Source organism: Sparus aurata, chromosome 5 (assembly GCF_900880675.1).
Source record: "Sparus aurata chromosome 5, fSpaAur1.1, whole genome shotgun sequence".
NCBI lineage: Eukaryota > Metazoa > Chordata > Actinopteri > Spariformes > Sparidae > Sparus > Sparus aurata.
In genome coordinates this window covers 27,727,925-27,746,386 of record NC_044191.1, presented here as the reverse complement: position 1 = coordinate 27,746,386, position 18,462 = coordinate 27,727,925, and the positions used below count along the sequence as shown (strand labels likewise).

The window sequence follows — 18,462 nt, the reverse complement described above, 5'->3', positions numbered from 1 at the left end:
GCTGTGGCCAGCTGTGGCCAAAACGACATACCGAAATTAAAAGCATGACAGCTCCCACATAGTTTGAGATGTGTGATTCTATGACATACTGACACAGAGGTACAGAGGTTGGAACACAGATTTTGATTTCCGTCCAATTCAAATGTCAATAAACTGACTAAGATATAAGGGTTCAGGTATGTCTATGGACACAGCAGACACAATTAGGCCATAGCCACATGCCACAGCCAATTTGTAGTCAAAAGACTAAAAAACTGATTTTTCACAATTTTTTTTCTAAAGGCATGTCTGTGCGTTTTGCTTGGGTCCTTTTTTTCCAAGAGCGCCTACTGAGATTCAAAGGCTTATAACTTGAGAACCACTTTACCTAGAAACATAATCTCGGTCTCAAATGAAAGCTAAGACCCTGGGGTTTCTTGCTTGTTCGACACTTGTAGCTAGTTTTGGGTAAAATGACATGGATATTCCCATTCTATGGACTCTTGGCGAACTATGAAAAAGAAATTGTTGGCATGACGTTATAGCTGTGGAAAAAGGGAACATTCCGAAGGTATGTAGGCATTCTTGCTTCTTGCGGTAGAGGGCTCTTTCTAATGTTGTGTCATGGTGAGTTTAGAAGGCTATTACATGGTCTGGAAATAACTTTTTTCCTTTGTTTTTTGGGCTTAAAATAATCACGACAGTCTCAGCTTTCCAACAGTGAGTATATACTGTTAAGATCTGATGCTTAAAACTATTAGCAAAAAAACTATTAGTTTTTACGAAGGGTGTTCATTTAGTGAAGGGTGTTCCTATGTTGGAACGGTGTTCCTTAAAGGAGAACTTCGGTCGATTTAAACATGCAGCTTCATTGCTCAAGCTACCCTTGACTTGCCAGTACCGAAGACCTAACAAATTTGGTCCAGCCATTACAGAGCTCCGTGAACGGAGACTTCGCATTGAACGCTAACAGCATGGGGTCAGAACTTTACACTGTGTTTTAAGCGTCTTAACATGCTCCACATCTCAGCAGACACCTTAGCACACAGCACTGTAGCGTGTATGACTCAAAATGAATAAAAAAGTAGTTAAAACAGTGTGTTTGTGCAAGGAGCTATTTACCTGTTTGTTGACATCCGTGTGTTCCGGTAGCTAGACCAAACTAGCATATCCATCGAGTGTGCACTTAACAGGTTTAACAGGCTATTGTAAGGCTCATGGCTCCTGACAGGCTGTAACATGGACATGTACATTATGAACATAAACACGAAAATGCTGGATTACGTTTCCGTCTCCGCCAGTGAGGGAGTAAGTGCACGCTCGACGTATTGACTAGCTTGGTCCAGCTACCGGAAGACGCCGATGTCAACAAACAGGTAAGTAGCTCCTTGCACAAACACATTGTTTTAACTACTTTTTTATTCAGTTTGAGTCATACATGCTACAGTGCTGTGTGCTAAGGTGTCTGCTGATGTTGCATAACTTTTGGTGTGAGATGTGGAGCATGTTAAGACGCTTAAAACACAGTGTAAAGTTCTGACCCCATGCTGTTAGCGTTCAATGCGAAGTCTCCGTTCACGGAGCTCTGTAATGGCTGGACCAAATTTGTTCGCGTCTTCGGTACTGGCAAGTCAAGGGTAGCTTGAGCAATGAAGCTGCATGTTTAAATCGACCGAAGTTCTCCTTTAAGGGGTTAAAATTCTATCATAGGAGAAAAAAATTTAAATCCAGCTCAGGTGCTGATTATGCAGCCTCTAAATAAGTTTAAGAAATATGAAGCACTCACTCTTTCTTCACAGCTCCCATATCTACCCCATTAAAGTCATTTCTGTGTCTGCACACACTACAAAGAACCACTATCATCCATTCACCCTCTCGGCAGCGCTGTGGACTTGTCATGTTTTCCTTGTCTGATGACACTTTGTGTCCTTGTTCACCCACTGTTAAGCAATCTGTTGCCTTTATTCTTTAGAAATCGTACAGCCTGGCCTGACGACAGGAGAACCTTCTTTGGTAGTGGAGCTTTCATTTGTTTCCTCATGACACTCTACATTGTAGTACCCCTACCATATTGTGGTGCTCAAAATGAGAATGCAAACAGCAGAACAATTGCTTTACTGCACATGTGATGTCACTTCTACTTATTGGTCCATTACTCTTCATTTTCTTTGCCTATTCCTGTTTAGCACACATCTTTGTGGCTTTAAAATGCACTCATTGTCTTCTGTTATGTTGAATATTCATCTCGGCTGATATGCTGACTAAATAGGCCCCTGGAATACATTATGTTCTAGCCCAGATAACAGATGGTAGCATACATTATCTTCATTACCTTACTGTAGCTGGCAGATGGCTGGGGAAAACATATTGCATGCATCAGCGTTAATATCACCTGTTTGAACCCCAGTGGTCATTGTGGACGTTCCGTCCCTCTATTTAATTTAGGGACTCACTTATTCCTGAAAGTTCTTTACTTCTTCAGCAATTCCGATCCAAGTTACCAGTTTTTGTTAATAGCTTCTATTTTTGAATGTCGCTTTTGTTTGAACAAATATCAGGTTGACTTGAAAACAGTTCACATCACAAACTCTTTTCTTGTGATCACTTAAAATGAAGCACTGTCTACTATTAACCTCTCTTCACAATAATGGCCAGATGTGAGTTAAGTGAGCAATCAATCAAACACCAGTTTTTCTCTTCCCGAAGTGTTTCATTTGAACAATATTTAGAGGGCCTTAATATAAAAAAATAGTGCACCAGTAGTGCACTACAAATCATTTAGACATATTTTTATATATCCCTTGAATCATCATCTGATGGCAATCTCATTCTTCCTGGATCTCCATGGGTCCTGACCACTGTGAAGACAGTTATTGCAAGAGAAGTTGCTGAATTTGAACATCTTTCTTTACTAAACATCAACATAATGTTTAAGTCATGTTTGTATTCATAAAACGCCTGTATATCCATAATATCTGCCCCCTGTGTGCATCTACTGCTATCCTGGGTGATGGAATTAGTTAACCTGTCAACTTGTATGAAGTAAACAACTATTCTAGGTGTTGGAGTCAGCTACACTGTCAGCCCATATTACTCTCAACCTATTTATGTAGATGTTGGTCTTGGTGTATGTATAGATGCTGTGTCACTGACTGTTAGGGGGGTGTTTGTGCAGGTGTGTGTGTATGTTGGGGGTTTAGTTCCCATTTGTCCTTCTCCCCGAGAAACTGTGTTGAAGTCCCCTCTTTTTTCTTCCTCACCTCTCATCTCTTTGTGTCCAATGTGTAAGTGTTTGTGTCCCTATATACTTCCAGGTCTGTTACTGTGTCAGCTTATATTACTGTCAAACTGATTTCCTACCATGTAAATGTTAGTTATGGTGTAAAACTCCTCTCCTTTTCTTGTTTTTCTTCTATGCTGAACCCTATGTTTGCTGGCAGCCTGGCCAGCTGCTCTCAATACCTTAGAATTTGGCTAAACTTGCAAACTTTGTCTTTTCTCCTTCTCAACACATTTGCACATAAACACAATGCAGAACATCCCACTGTACTTCTGAAGTGCCTTTTGTTCATTCAACCTCCACTTTTGACTCCATCACCAAACTTACCAACTTACCACCAAAATTACACAACTGATCATGTCAGTGAGGGTTGTTGCCTCTCTGCTCCATGGATGAAGAAGCCATTAACAATTAAACCCATGGTAGATCAGTGGCATCATACTCCTGCATTTACGCACACTTGAAAGTCTAAGTCAATTCTTTGCACTCCAGCCTCAAGTGTATGATTGTCTGCAAATGGTCCAAAATGTGTTTGATAATGTTACCTTTTCATCTCTATGCATTTCCATGCTCTATGCATTTCCGTACAGTATCTCTTAAAAAAAGTCTCAACTTTTACAGACGAAATTGTTTTTGAGGTTTCACTTGCTGAGGTTGTTGGGGCGTATCTGAGCTCTTATAATAAAATGTCCCAGCTTCTTCTTCTTTACGTCATTGTTGTCTTCATCTCTACTATTGCTTTTATCGCTTGGCTATGGTTTTATTGGAATCTTGTTTGATTGCATCCTCATACCTCATAACCTCTTTCCCCTAAAGTCCTAAAAAATGCACAGAATGTGAGAATATACATTTTATACACACCAAATTCATGGGTCTCATCTAACACTTGATATATGAGGCTGTGCTAGGTCTGTGCTAAAATGAACTTGGAAAGCAAAGGTCAGAAAAACATCAGAGACAAAGTAGAAAATATTTAAAGCTGGGATAATGATGTTCCAGAGGCAGCAGCATGCTTAATAATTTAGCTTGTGGTTCGTTTTGATAGATCCTCACAACCTCACATTATTGCTGTCAGATAAGCAGCCATTTGCCACAAAGCTTTTTCTGAAGTGTTCATTTGTTGCATCACGGATATGTTGAAAGGGATGGCTTGGAAAAAAAAGCTCTTCCAGCATTCTTTGCTTTTTTAAAATCACCATGATAAGTCAGTTGTGTTTAATTTTTTGTGTTGGGTCAAACTTTGTTCAGCATGTAAGAGCAACACTCCATGCTCTCAAAAGAATGATTTAATAAAACATCAGAAGTTCCCTCTGCAGAACGAAAAAATGATTGTACTTGAAGGTATTTTCATTGTTGTAACAATACTTACTCTAGCTAAACTTGTACACCATACTATACCATTATGGAGTGAGCTTATTGTCTTAGGTGGAAAAACAAAATGGATACTTCACCTTTTTTCCTAGACATTTCTTTTAATTAGTTTATTGGTGTGTGGTGCCAACATTTAATGTCTTCCATCATGATATTAAAGATTATACAGACTATACAGTTAGGCATTTTTCAGTCACAGTGAATTATAAACACTGAAACTTTCTAAAGGCAAAGCGTAAGTGTTTGATGATTACTCCCAGCAAACAAAGCCAGTAAAAACCATCCATCCAGTATGCAATTCAGTCTAAATGTGTTTAGCAGGATCATTTATCAAGTCCCTTTGCCCTCCCTCTCTGCCTGCCTCTGTATTCCTGTTTCTGCATGCATCGATCATGTCAACCCTTTTCTCTAACTTGGTTGAAGTCTAACATACATCTGATGTTCTGTTCCAGAGATGAGCTCCGAGAACATGCGCACATGCTTTCAGATCGTTAATGCCTACATATACTTGTCTGCCACAGAGTTCCTGCAGGTGAGAGACAAACACACATATGTTGTATACAACTGACCATTGTCTATAAAGATTGATTCAGATATACATATATATATTTTTTATTTTATTTGTTTCTCACAGAACTATGCAGAATCATTGTGCCGATCCTTCTGTGATCTGCTGAAAGACATCTCGAATGAGGGACAGGTCCAAGTACTCAAGGTACTGTCACTTTATCCCTCTCACACACAGTTAAATTCTGTGTGTTTATTTTCTCTCTTTTTTCATCGTTCACCTCTCATACTCCCTCCTTAAGTTCAACCACAGTGTTTGTTTGGTTTGTCTGTGTGGCCTGGATCGTAGCAGGTGCGGCAGAAGAGGCATTAAGTGCTGTATACTCAGACACATGAACATAAGCAGACACAGACAGTGCTGCCTGTGACTTGACACTGGATTATAATGCAAGAGGAGCTTTGGTATTCTCAGTTCTAATAAATTATTTGAGACCGTGCTAGAGGGCACCTCAAATAGGCAATTTCTTCATCTTTGTCTTGCCAGCTTTCTTTTCTATCTGAACATCAAATCAATTTGGGATAGAAAGATAGTTAGGCTTTTAGATAAACAATACGGTTAACTATCAGTTTTTTTTTTCAGAAAGTCATATCTATACAACAGATGTTTTTTTATGACAGATTTCAGTTTGATCACATAATGGCACCAAAACTGCTCTGATAAATCTTCTTAACGACAATCAACCAAACGCTGATATCAGCTTTGGTTTTGATTGATCTAAGTGTCTGTAGAACATTAAATCCCCCTTAGTTAGAGATATTGTCTTATTACTGTTTGAGTCTCCTTAGTTGTTTAGTTTTAGGGCTTTTCTGTGATCAGCCATGCTCAATTTTATACAATAATACAAAATAAAAATCTGGCCTTAGAAAGTTTTGCATATTTCTCCCTAAAAGATAATTAGCTGTGATTGTGATTTTCATTAATGGCAAATTTATTTGATTTTCAATTAGATGCCGTCAGCATTTAGTGCAGCATTAAGACTGTGTTCTGCTTGTGCAATTGTTGTGTCAGTAGGCATGATGAATGATGGGTTCAGATGCTCAGGTCCATCCTTTGAATTATCATTTCTCTTGGTTGACTCTCAGACTTACAATAGGTGTGTTATGTGTGCACATGTGAAGAGAGCACTTCTTGAGTACTATATGTACACAGAATTGCCATAAGACTGTAGAGCTTGAGCTTTAGAAAACTCAGCAGCATCCCTGCACATCTGGCTCCTGCTAATCCTTTGTTCTCAGAAAAGGAGAGCAGGCAGACAATAAACCTGACAATTTACGCAGCACGAGCACAATGCCGCTCACCACACATAGTCATCCTGAGGACAGACGGATCAAAGTAATCAGTAGGCTTTTCTTTGGAAAGTTCATATGCATGATATAAACAGATATAGCATCTCAGTGCCTGTCTTCCTGCTTCGTGTTTGGTTGCTGACCTTTGAGTTAAAAATTCTTGTTTCAGGCATTAATTTGCGAAAATGCCATTTTTAATGTTGGTGTTACATAATCATTAGTGTGGTCTGTAATTATGTTGGCATCCAATCATGAGAAGCCTGATAAGGAAGGAATGATCCTTTATTTGCTCTTTTGTTCTGTCAGATTAGTTTTTTCTTGGCTGAATTTATGTTTATAGTATTGCAGTGTCCGTTCAAAGGGCACCTGAAGGAAAATCTAATGTCCACAGGAATTACTTTACATTTTGTTAAGAAACAGATGTTTTTGTTAAATTACAGTTGGGACACATCCTTTTTGCTTAAAAAATTGTCTGAGTTTACTGACTGTATGTGACCACAATCTAGCTCAATTAACAAAGTAGTGCAAATTTAAGGTGTTGGTCACACACCCTTCTCCGGCAAGTATTTCCTCATTAAACTTTGTTTTGGTCAGGGATACAATGAGCAAGCCGTCCTCTCAGCCATGGCTTAAAAATTTCAAATGACAGGGAAAATGCAGGCTTTCCTTTGAATTAACTGACACCTCATTAGGTATAACGAGCGCTGGTAAGGGTTAAAAGAGAGGGTAAACCTGTATTATTCAATCTAATCTATCTTAGTATGGCTCTTTTTTTATCTTTTTCTTTTTTGTTGTCGCACTTAAGCGGCAGGTATTTTTTTAGGTCAAGTTTTCTTTTAATTTCAGCGTAGACGTCTGACAGAGAGCTCATTCAAATTTCTTGGGAAACTAAACTTAAGGGACTAACCTTGTCTGCCACATAGTGTAGGTCAGGCTCTTCATTAAAAGGAGGATTTTCTGCACTTCATTATCTTTCAAAAAAGAAGCTTCTACTAACTCCCTTTTGCCCCTGTATGTCCTCTCTGCTGATGTCTTTACATCATCCTGTGTCTGACCCTTACTGTCTCTCTTTGTGCACACTTCTTCTTTGATCCATCTCTGGTTCTCTCACGAGAATCTCCTCCTTGTCTGTTTCTCCTTGCTTCTTTTCTTTACTCCCCTCTCCGAGCACGGTCCCTTATTCTCCCTCTCCTTGTGTCTCGGCAGGTGGTAGAGATAGCTTTAAAGGTTAGCCCTATACTGGGAGCCCACATGTTCCAGCCCCTGCTGCCAGCTGTCTTCAGAGGTATCGTGGACGGCGAGGTGAGTTTTACCTTTATGCTTCAGACAGTTTGGGACTGGGATTAGACTAATTCTTTTCATTTATTTGCTGGATGTTTAAAGAATTAACCTTATCAAACCTTTAAATACTCTCTTAATGTAAGGGTGTTCCTGTATGTTCTCTCAGTTTGTCCTTTTCTGTCATGTAAAAATTAATTCTTACTGAGACTATATAGTGCCATTTATTGATCATCAGGCTGCCGTACCAGGATTCTGCTGTGTCAGTTGACCTATCATCTTTTGCCTTATCATGCTTAATGACCTTTACTTAATGTAAAATCTATGCTGTAGCTGCATGTGTGGTTGTGCATTAATGTTGTGTTTGTTGTACAGAGGTATCCCGTTGTTATGTCCACCTACCTGGGAATCCTGGGCCGTGTTCTGCTCCAGAACTCCAGCTTCTTCTACTCTCTGCTCACTCAAATGGCCTCTGAGTGCAGTCAGAAGGTGAGATGCGCTGTCCGCCCTTCGTTTTCTGTCTTCTCAGCACAGGCGCTTTTGAATGTCTGTGAGCGACATAACTGCAAAGTGCCTGTTAAAAGGGAATCACTCTGAATGAGGCTAAACGTAATGAGCCAAGGAATTGCAAACGGTAACATTCTCAAGCCCCTTAAGTTTAGAGTCGTCCCCTCTTCACTTTCAGACTCTGACATTGCTGTTTTTGTCTGACCCAGAGCAAAATTGATTTTGCCTTGTTCTGGCATTGTTTCTAAATTAATGAAAAGCCCAGAGATGTCTCTTATTTGTCTCTCAGTCATCTTCTTTTTTTGATGACAGAGGACAAGGCAGTAAGGTAAATGAGACTGAACAAGCAGGGAAGGTCAGTTTTGCTGACTTTTATGACAGCACTAGACACACATTTTTAAGCATTAAAACAAAATCGGTGTACTGCATCTTAATTTGCAACTCTATTTTCCTTGTCTCTACATTTTAATGCTCCTCTGTTTGTCTTCCTCTATATAAACTCTCCTTCTCTCCCCTCCTTCTTGTCAATCTGCCTTCTTCCCTCATCTATCTTGTATCATCAGATGGACCAGTTGTTGGGCAATGTGATAGAGATGTGGGTTGACCGCATGGACAACATCACTCAGCCTGAAAGGAGGAAGCTGTCATCACTGGCCCTGCTTTCCCTCCTACCATCTGACAACAGGTGAGAAACATTTATCATTCATTTATGTGCAGATGGGTCTTTGAGCTGGTAAAAAGTGGGTAGCATCCATTCTGTCAGCTGTCGACTGACATAAGGGCAAATGAGGGAACAGGGAAGACAAATGATTTATTCAGTGTTTATTTATCCTTATAGACTAGCTGAGGGAACCATTTTTCTCTGGGAGGTCTTTGTTGTTGAATGTTTGTCACGAACAACAGAGAATATGAGCTGTTGTTAAAAAGATACCAGATATTTAACCCACAGCCATATCATGCTGCACTAAATCAACAGCTTCACCAGTTTCCTCTCAACACCTTATGGATGACAGTGATATGCATATATGCAAAATACAGTCAAAGGCTGGCAGTTTTCACAAATGCTCTCCATTGTGCCAACGGGAAGTAGAGACCACTTGCTGCCTAAGACTGTTTATTAAGATGAACAACGCATTTCCATGTAATGGCTATGTGCTAACCTTTGCTAACAAAGATTTAAGGTTTGTGATTCAACTCTGGCCAGGACCAATAGTTTCAAATGTATATTGGGCAATGTTGAGGGAGTTGGATATTAATGAATGCTGGGGTTAAAACAATCCACTGTAGCCCAATTAAATGCGTTTCAAACACTGGCTTGATCCTGGCTACGGTACTTTTTTACCTTGCTATCATTATCTCTACACAATGCTGTACTGTTATGGTTAAATGGACCTTAACATGGAATAAAATGATTAACCTTTGTAGTGGTGTCTCATAGTTAGCGTTTAGCCTAATTAAAGACATCATTACTAGAAAAGGGGCTAATGTATCTTGTGATGAACTGATACGAGTCAGTGGCAGGTAACACCTCTAGTAAACTGGACTCAACTAGCTTTCGACCATCATAGTGTGAAATACAGATTTACCACTGTTGTTATTTTTATATTAATGATTGGGTAAATGTTACTGCAGAGTTGCAGTGAAAAGACAAGATGGATGCGCTCTGTGTTTTACTCTGAAGGACAACACTGTGTTTCATGGAGTCTTACAAAAGGAAAAAAAAAAAAGCACAGCGACTGATTAAAAAAAAAAAAAGAAAAAAAAAGGCCTTCGCCTCCATTGAGTGAAATACCGTAGGTTATGACTTTGGCCTTTTTCAGTGGTATAGCTGGGAAACCTTTCATCGCAGAAACGGATCATGAGATTGGGATGTTTATTGTCCGATGGTGTCACTGACCGGAGCCGCCTGCCTGTCTGTGACACAGCCTTCAGTGTTGGTTGACTTTTACTTGTGAAGTGTAACCAATCAGATAACTCTGTACACTGATGTTCCTGATTTAAAGTGAAGTGTTTATCTGCAGGTTTATTTGCATTATTCTGTGATCAATTTGTCATAATTTTTAAGCATGTCAGACATCTATTAAATCAGACTTCCACAGAGAGGATCATATTGATGTATGGCCGTGATCCCTGTCTGTCATACCAGCTGGATAAAAAATGTCCTGGAAAATGATCTCTAGATAAGAGTGGGAACCCCATTTTTATCAATAGACAAAACTTTTAAAGTTATCAGAAAAAAACTTGTATGTGCATTATTGTGATAAGAATGACTAAACAATGTTAGACACCATCCTCGGGCAAGGTTTTAGTTCGGCCCGTGCAGGATGCAGTACATGACGTCATGCACTCTTTCCACCTCTGAACTTAAATCCGAAGTCTATCATTAGAGACATATTGAGGGCATGAGACAGTGCTCTGTGCGTGTGTGTGTGCCGCTGCTTCTGTGAGGTAAGTGAATGCATCCACTTATGCCAGTGTTTGTGTGTGTGGAACCACAGGTGTTTACCACAGCTAGTTTAATTGTTGTTGATTGCTGTGCAGAGAGGCAACACCATCAGGACCAAAATCTCTCAGCCATGTCAGTAAAGAGGCAAATACGCACCCACACACAGAAGACAGTCCCTCTTAGATCAAAACTCCTGGTGTTGTTCAGTGTAAAAGACTTAGAGGCTAATTCCCATTGAAAGGGTGACTTTCCTTAAAAAGATTTATTCAGCTCTGTAGATTGAATCTGAGGTGGAAAGTAACCATAAGTAGAGTATGTAAGTAGGATCCATGTATGGTGGCTGATGATGGTGGTTGGTGTTTGGACAAGGGCAGTGGTTTAAATTGATAATTCCTTTGACTGGCTGAAAGGGCAGCTATTTCCAAAAGTTCAGTGCAACGTCCTTAAAAGGTGAAAACATTAAACTGTGCTCGCACCTTTGTTACCTTATACTAGACTAAATCAAATACCAAAGGTAAACTGACATTTTATAAGACAGTTTTTTTCTTCTCTTGCCTCAGTCATCACACATGAGGCTTTTATCTACTCCTAAGTGTGACAGGTTCACAGAGAGGCGGTCTAGCAAACTATTTCCAATGAATGTTCTTCACTTGCCATCAAAAAAGAGCCCTTTCTCATTTCATTTTCTGGATGAAACTTCTCTTGAAGTTGTTCAAATGAGTCACTATGGAGTTTAGTGATAAACTTGTCCCATTTCAGTTTATGGTGATGCATGATTTATTTATTTTTTTTTTAATCAAGATTTTGGGAAGCAAAGTTTTCAGCAATCCAGATATGGTAATCAAAGATGTAGACAGGCATGAAATCCTTTGTTACGCCCCCATCCTTGGTCTCCAACAGCAATTGATTATGACAGCCTCAGCTGTTTAAGTGCTGCATGACAAATCAACTTTCCCACATACAGTCATGATTTATAAAAGAAGAGGTCCATGTTTTCATTATCCAACAGTCTTCATTTTTCTAATAAATGTAGGACGGTATCACACTTGAAGTTTAAATTGGGAAGTAGCCTTACTTTTTACGCTTTACAGGCGTTAAAAAATGAACCTCAAATCATAATGTTTCAACTGATAAATGATTTTTCACCCTAATAGTTAAAATGACTTCAAAGTAGCATGCATTACTGAAAATCAGTAAAAACAGCTTACAAAGTAAATTTTAATTAAGCTTTTCAAATGATCATTTAAGAGAGAATGTTAAGCAGTAATATGCATTTAAAAAGAGCTACATTAGAATGCACCACTGGAAATGTGCTTCAAGGCATAAAGCAAAAAGGCGCTGCTAGAGGTCTGTGAAACATCTTCAGGCATGTGATATATGCAGAAGTTTTCATTTTCTTACTACACATTGTTGGACAGGGTGCTAAACTCTTGTAAACAATAAAAGAATATCACATTGGATTAATCAACTTTGTTTTATAGTTTTGTTTCTGTCCCAGCATCATGTGACACAGTATACAGTGCTGTCAGGTGCTGACATTGAATACATTAGCATGGTTTCTGTTCTTAGATGATCTGCGTTGTTGTTCATTGTTGTCAGGCAATCTTGCCTTAGCCCCTTGACGGATGTTACCTTCTCACTTTTTTTTACTTCACTTTTGATTGATTTTTATTGAATCTGTCACCTTTGTCACATTTACTGATTTCTGCAGTATGCATTAATGTCCTGTTTGTCCTTAGATAAAGTACTCGTAGCTTTGTGAAACTTTTGTGCGAAGTAATGCCACTTGTGTTTCATTTTGTATTTAACATGCACAGCCAGGAGGTCATTTTCATAGGAGACTGCTTTAATCATCAGAACCTCTTATTCAGCCTTTCTTTTCTCAGTCCCAGTTCATCATCACTGACAGTTTGCTGTTCCTAGGTAAAGCCTCTGTTCAGAAATGTCAATACTCAACAATGCCAAGGACCCTAATGAATCAATATATGCACATCTTTCTTTCGTGAATCTGCATCTCCCACGCTCCTTATAGCATTTGTAATCATGATAATAACAGTGTTTTCTCCGTGTTGGTACCTCATGTTGAGAGGAATTAGATACTCTGTTTTGCATATGATGAGTACTTTTTCCCTCATCAAAAGTCTTAAATATTTTTTATATTTAATTTAGACTTTTGTATTTGCGCTGTTAACTTGCCTTTTTGCCACTCTGGCACCACAAGGTTGAAATGAAATGATGTCACTCATCACATAAAGATTGAAATGTAAACCTGGTAGTAGCATACACATATGCATGCAAACATGTGTGCTTTACTCTTATAAGTGAATTATTCTTAGTAAATCAAACTCTTCTCCATTTTAAGTCATTGCCTTTAACAACCTTTAATTGTTTTTATTGATTCATATGTTTTTTAGGAAATGACAACTGATTGAGTATATATTATGATTGGTCTTCATTTTCTGTCTGTGTACTGTCATTAGAATATTTCCTAACATAATTGGTAACTGCAATGTAAAGTGCATATCCAATGGTTTCAATCTGCTTATGCAACTGTTGTAGCAACATTGAATTTTTACATTTTCTTTTTGTCCTGGCATGAGTGACACACAACTTCCACAACCAAAGCACTTAGGCTATTTAGAGTCTACTCTAATGATCCCAATCAATGATGCTCAACAGCATCAAATGTAATCAGTGATGCTTATTTGAAATCCATTTGCACCAAACTCAACTGGAACATTGAGTATATGTGCCTTTTTATAAGAGTCAAGATGTAGTATTATAGCAGGGTGGCACTGGCTCTCCAAGTAGCCAAGTAGAGAAGATTTTTTATCATGGGCCATTAAACTGTAATTGCCTCTAAACACAGTAAAAGGTCTGTGACTAAAATGCTGAAAAATTTAATTGCTGTGGAAATAAGGCACTGAGTTTTGGATAAATGTGCTGTGGAGAAGAAATTCCACATTAAAATGTCATTGTGGCAGTGTTGACATACCTTCTGAGTGATCCTATCACAAGTGAACAGCTCTAAGTACGTCAGTTCACACCTGGAATTGAAGTGTGTCCTGACACAGGTCTCTAAAGACCACCTTTCATCGATCTTACTTCCTTGCTCTATATTTAAATAAATACATCACTGGGACAAACAGATGAAATGTTTCCTTCACAAAATAGATAACTTCTAGCATAGCATTTGCTATTTAACAAAAGGCCCAAAATAATCAAGAATTTGTCATTGCCAGCATTTCACAAAGTGTATAGAGTTTCTCCTGACTACAAAACTACAAGCAGGAAATGTGAAATCCTTCGTCCCTATAAATTTGGTGTCAGTGGTGAAATTGGTTGAAAGAGTGTGTCCAAAAAAGCTGATACATTTTGGGAGAAGAGACACTTAAGACACACCGTAGCAGACAGGACGTGTTTTGATGAAGGAAATCAGTTGAGTAGGCAGTCCTCCTGCTTGAAGAATTTCGTCACATGTGACCCAGAACGCCTCTGAATGTGGTCTGAGTGATAGGATATCACTTGCAACCTCAGTGCATCAAGGGGGGCATTCACACCTGTACTTGGAGCTGGCCACTTGTGATCGGATTGCTCAGGACAGATGTACATACCGGGTCTGAATAGGGCCCATGTGTGCAGCCTTTACTGGTCCCTGCAGCCCTTCATTTTGTTTATGGAGTCAGGATGATATAAAGAGACTTCATTCCCATAGGATTTTGTTGCTGCGATGAGTTTGTCTTAGCACACAGCCCGTCAGCTTTCAGATCAGGTTTCCACTTGTGTTGATTTGAATGGCAGGCACGAAGCAGCAGCACTAGTCAGCCATTAGAAAGTAATCTCTGGAGAGGTGTTGGGCTGGATAGAATTAGAATTGACAGACATTTTTAAATGTGACGGGGGATCTTTAATACAATACCTGCATCCTGTTGTTGCTATGGCTGCCAATGTGGCACTATTATTAAGAAATCCAGGGCAAAGTTGTCAGTGTTGTATTTTATTCTCCTAACATATTAGTAGTCTAAGTGAAAATCAAATCAAAAACTCACCTCAGTATTTATTAGCCTTAAGTATACTATTTCCTTTAAAAAAAAAATTTCATCCTGGGACTTCATTATAGTGTTGGTATGTGCATGTACATTTTCCGAGTAGGTTGGAGAAATGTTCTCAAATGACAGTGTAGAAAATAGGATTGTAGTGCACGGTCACATGTTGACTGGATTGGATCCTCTATCACTGTAGCTCAGATTCCACATTATTTCAGTCTTCATGACAATATTTTAAAGGCATGTGTTTATATTAAGGTTGCAGTTCTCAGTCATAAAAAATAAGAGACAAGTCTAACTGTCTGGGTATGTGTCTGTCATGCACCGATTTTTCATTTTTTGCCATTTTTTGCTCAGTGAGCTTTATGCTGCATTGCCTGGGGTCTACCTAGCCAAGTAGTTGAAGTGACAGACCCTTTGATGCATCAGTGCCCACACCCACACATACTCACTCTTTGTGTCTTTGTATTCTTTTCTCTCCCTGCTTTTTATTCTGATTGACATGGGAAAACCTACTTCCTTTCCAGTGCTTTCAAAGAATGACTCATATAATTCATCAATGCATGTCTCCAAGCTTTCGGTGGCAGATATTGTGAGCTGGCATGTTTTAAAGATCTCAGGTAAAGGAAGCCCGCAAGCCTAGACTATAATGCTTCATCCGTGGCACACAACCCACTCAGCTTATAAGGCTGTGTGCTAAGACAAAACTGATTGTTGATTTTTCTATTTTTCATACCTGAGTGTGTGCTTGGAGACAATACAAGTGACTTAACAGCTGGAAAATCACCCTTATGATTGACTTGGAACATGTTTTTTGTAGGATCATAAAAACAGCAAATGTTTTCAATGCATTATTACCCACAAGACGATTCTGCCTTTTTTGTTTTATTTTCCTCTCACTCTTTTGTAGTAAAATGGTTCTATCTGGTGTACTGAACCCAAAAGCTAAAGGTGAAATAGTGAGGGTGAGATGTATAAAGACAGAACAATCTGGACATGTGTTCTATGACGTGCGTTGATGGATTGCATACCCTTTTCTCTGGATGGCCATATGTTTCTTTGACAGACAATTTATCACTTTCAGTGTTGCCAGGATTTAGCCTCCTCTGTTGCTTTCTGTGGAGGATGATGCTCTCGATGACCATTTGGTCCTTTGGACAAATACCCATATCTGTGTATCTCACAAACACACAGCTGTTGAACTAATGAATACATGAGTAATGAGTCTGCCCTGTCTTTGTGTTATTAGTGTGATCCAGGACAAGTTCTGTGGCATCATCAACATCTGCGTGGAGGCGCTGCACGATGTAATGACAGAAGATTCCGAAACGGGCACATTCAAAGAGTAAGTATACATGTGTCTATCTACAAGCTCGAGTCCAAAACAGTTGGGATGGTGTGTAAATCATAAGACAGTGTGTGAGGATTTGTTAGTTAAACACAATTAAAAACAAAACAGAGTAAATATATATTGAATGAACTTGAATGTATGCTTTTTCTGAATTGATACAGCAACACTTCTCAACTAAGTTAGGACTGGAGCAACAAAAAATGCTCAGGAATACTTTGTATTTGTTTTCTGTAAACAGTACATTTGCAGATGATTGCATACCGTTTTATTTACGTCTTACACAAGGAATTGGGGTTCTGATTGAAAACACAAAAAACAAATGCATGAGTACTTCTAAATCATAAAGTTGAAACTTTCCAGTCAGTGCTTTCACAAGTGAATGAAGTTCATAAACATTTGTGCATGATGAAACAGCGGTTGAAATATGTGTTTTGAAAGCACTTGAAGCCATTGCAACTGCAGATTTGCTTCTGGAGCTTGAATTTATTAAAAACAAACCTTTTGAAGAAAGTTTTAAAATTAATGATGTAAAAGTAATCCCTCACTCATGGATCATGATGATGTGCTGGAGGAGGCTGAGCGGGAGTGTTGGACAGGACACATTTCTCTTAGAAAATGATGGCCTGTGAAATGGGCCAGAAAATACTTGCTCACTGTGGAAGGAGACGCTAACCACGGCCTCCCCTTGGGCTCCATCACTCTCCCCTCTGGCTCTCCGTCCCAGTAGCATGGTGCTCACTTCTTAACAAATGTTAACCTACATGCAGAAGCCATTTCTCTGCTGTCGAAAACACTTGGCACCCTCCTAAGATGTGCCAGTGTGCAATGAACTGAAAAGTTGGGTACAAGGGGTTAGCGTAAATGTTTCTTTATTTGCCAGTGATGTGTTGAATTGTTTTGGTTCCCTGTTGTGCTTTAAAATGGACAAAAAACACATTTGTCAATGTACATTTCCTCTGAGTTTTATTTGTTATTTTGTAAATGCGATCAACTGAGACAGACCACAGTGTGTAGTGTAACTTTGCTGCCTTTATTTAAGAATTAAGTGAAGTTTCAAATAAACAGACTTTCCTTTTATTCATCTGTCGTAAGTGGTTCAGAATTGTTGTTGCGTGGTGTGGAATAAGAATGAAACACATTGCTGCCATGGATAAGTGAAGCAACATGCCAGTTGGCAAGCAAATTCAACATTGCACTCCACTGTTATTGTAGAAACTCAATCACCATCCATTGACAACTACAAAAGAAAGCTTAAATGTATTTTTGTACTGAACTGTACATATCCAATATGCAACAATTTATTCCTAAAACGACAGGAATTGAATGAAGAATCAGAAGTTAGAGTTCAGCAAAGTTAAAGCTGTAGAAGGAAGTAGATATTGTATAATGTTTTCATTCATTTGGAGTCGTGTTTTAGGCCACTGGTTGAATTTGAGTCTAACATTCACCTTCTCTTAGCTCTGTTTTGGCTTAACAACTGCAGAGGGAAATACCTGGCTCTTGAGCTGCTAAAAGCTTCAGTATTATCACCAGCTGGTCTCTAACTGTATCTGTCTCCTGTTTGGCTACTGGAAACTGCAGCCTGCACAGAAACATCCAAACACATAAATATGAGATCAGTGAGAGTGATCGAATTGGCTATAAGTTCTCTAAAGCCAGGGCTGCAGATGCAGGTTATAATTCTCTAATGGTTTATTATATTTACAAGCAATGACAGCAAGGAGCTGGTATTGTTTTCACCTTTATGACAAGATATGGTCCTGGAGACACGTACTGTATTTTATCAGGAACTATCGCAGAAGCGGTTTTTAGTACTTTACTAGATGTTAATATGTTTGTGTTTGTCTTTTTGTGGACGTATTTTTGTCAGCGTGGTAATATCGCAACTGTCTAAGAAGAAGCCATTAAAATGTATAGTTATGTAGTTGAAATCATAATAAAGACCTGAGTTTGAAGATGGATACGGTGTGTCCCATATTTTAGTTTAAGTGTCATATGTTGAAGTTTGGGTAGAAATTAGTTAAAATTTCTGATCACGTGTTATCAAATTCTGCTGGTCAAAGTTACAAAATGTGACATTCAAGACTCCCACGACTATCTTGACTCAAGTAACAAGGACAAAATAAATAAAAATACCACACACATTCTTTGGACCAAGCACAAAGGTTTTGCTTTTAATTCTTAGTGCATGCAGGTGAACCAATATGAATAGCAGGCAGAGCTGTGAACTAGAGTGCCAGACGGTTCAGCTTCCGTGTGTGTGTGTGTGTGCTGCCATTTCTGAAATTGTCTCCCACTGTGCAGATTTGTGTGGTTATTAATATTGAGTTGAATATTATTGTCTTTGCAG

General features: G+C 38.9%; 1 protein-coding gene across 2 annotated transcripts in view; it reads left to right on the top strand.

The window, feature by feature from the left end:
- Positions 1–18,462, top strand: part of ipo11 (importin 11) — a 114,859-nt gene that overhangs the window by 71,305 nt on the left and 25,092 nt on the right. For both annotated transcript variants that reach the window (XM_030417392.1, XM_030417391.1), the window contains exons 23-28: positions 5,083–5,162; positions 5,265–5,345; positions 7,691–7,786; positions 8,138–8,251; positions 8,833–8,954; positions 16,011–16,106. In XM_030417392.1, coding sequence (XP_030273252.1) covers positions 5,083–5,162; positions 5,265–5,345; positions 7,691–7,786; positions 8,138–8,251; positions 8,833–8,954; positions 16,011–16,106 — 589 coding nt within the window. The remainder of the gene's footprint in view (positions 1–5,082; positions 5,163–5,264; positions 5,346–7,690; positions 7,787–8,137; positions 8,252–8,832; positions 8,955–16,010; positions 16,107–18,462) is intronic.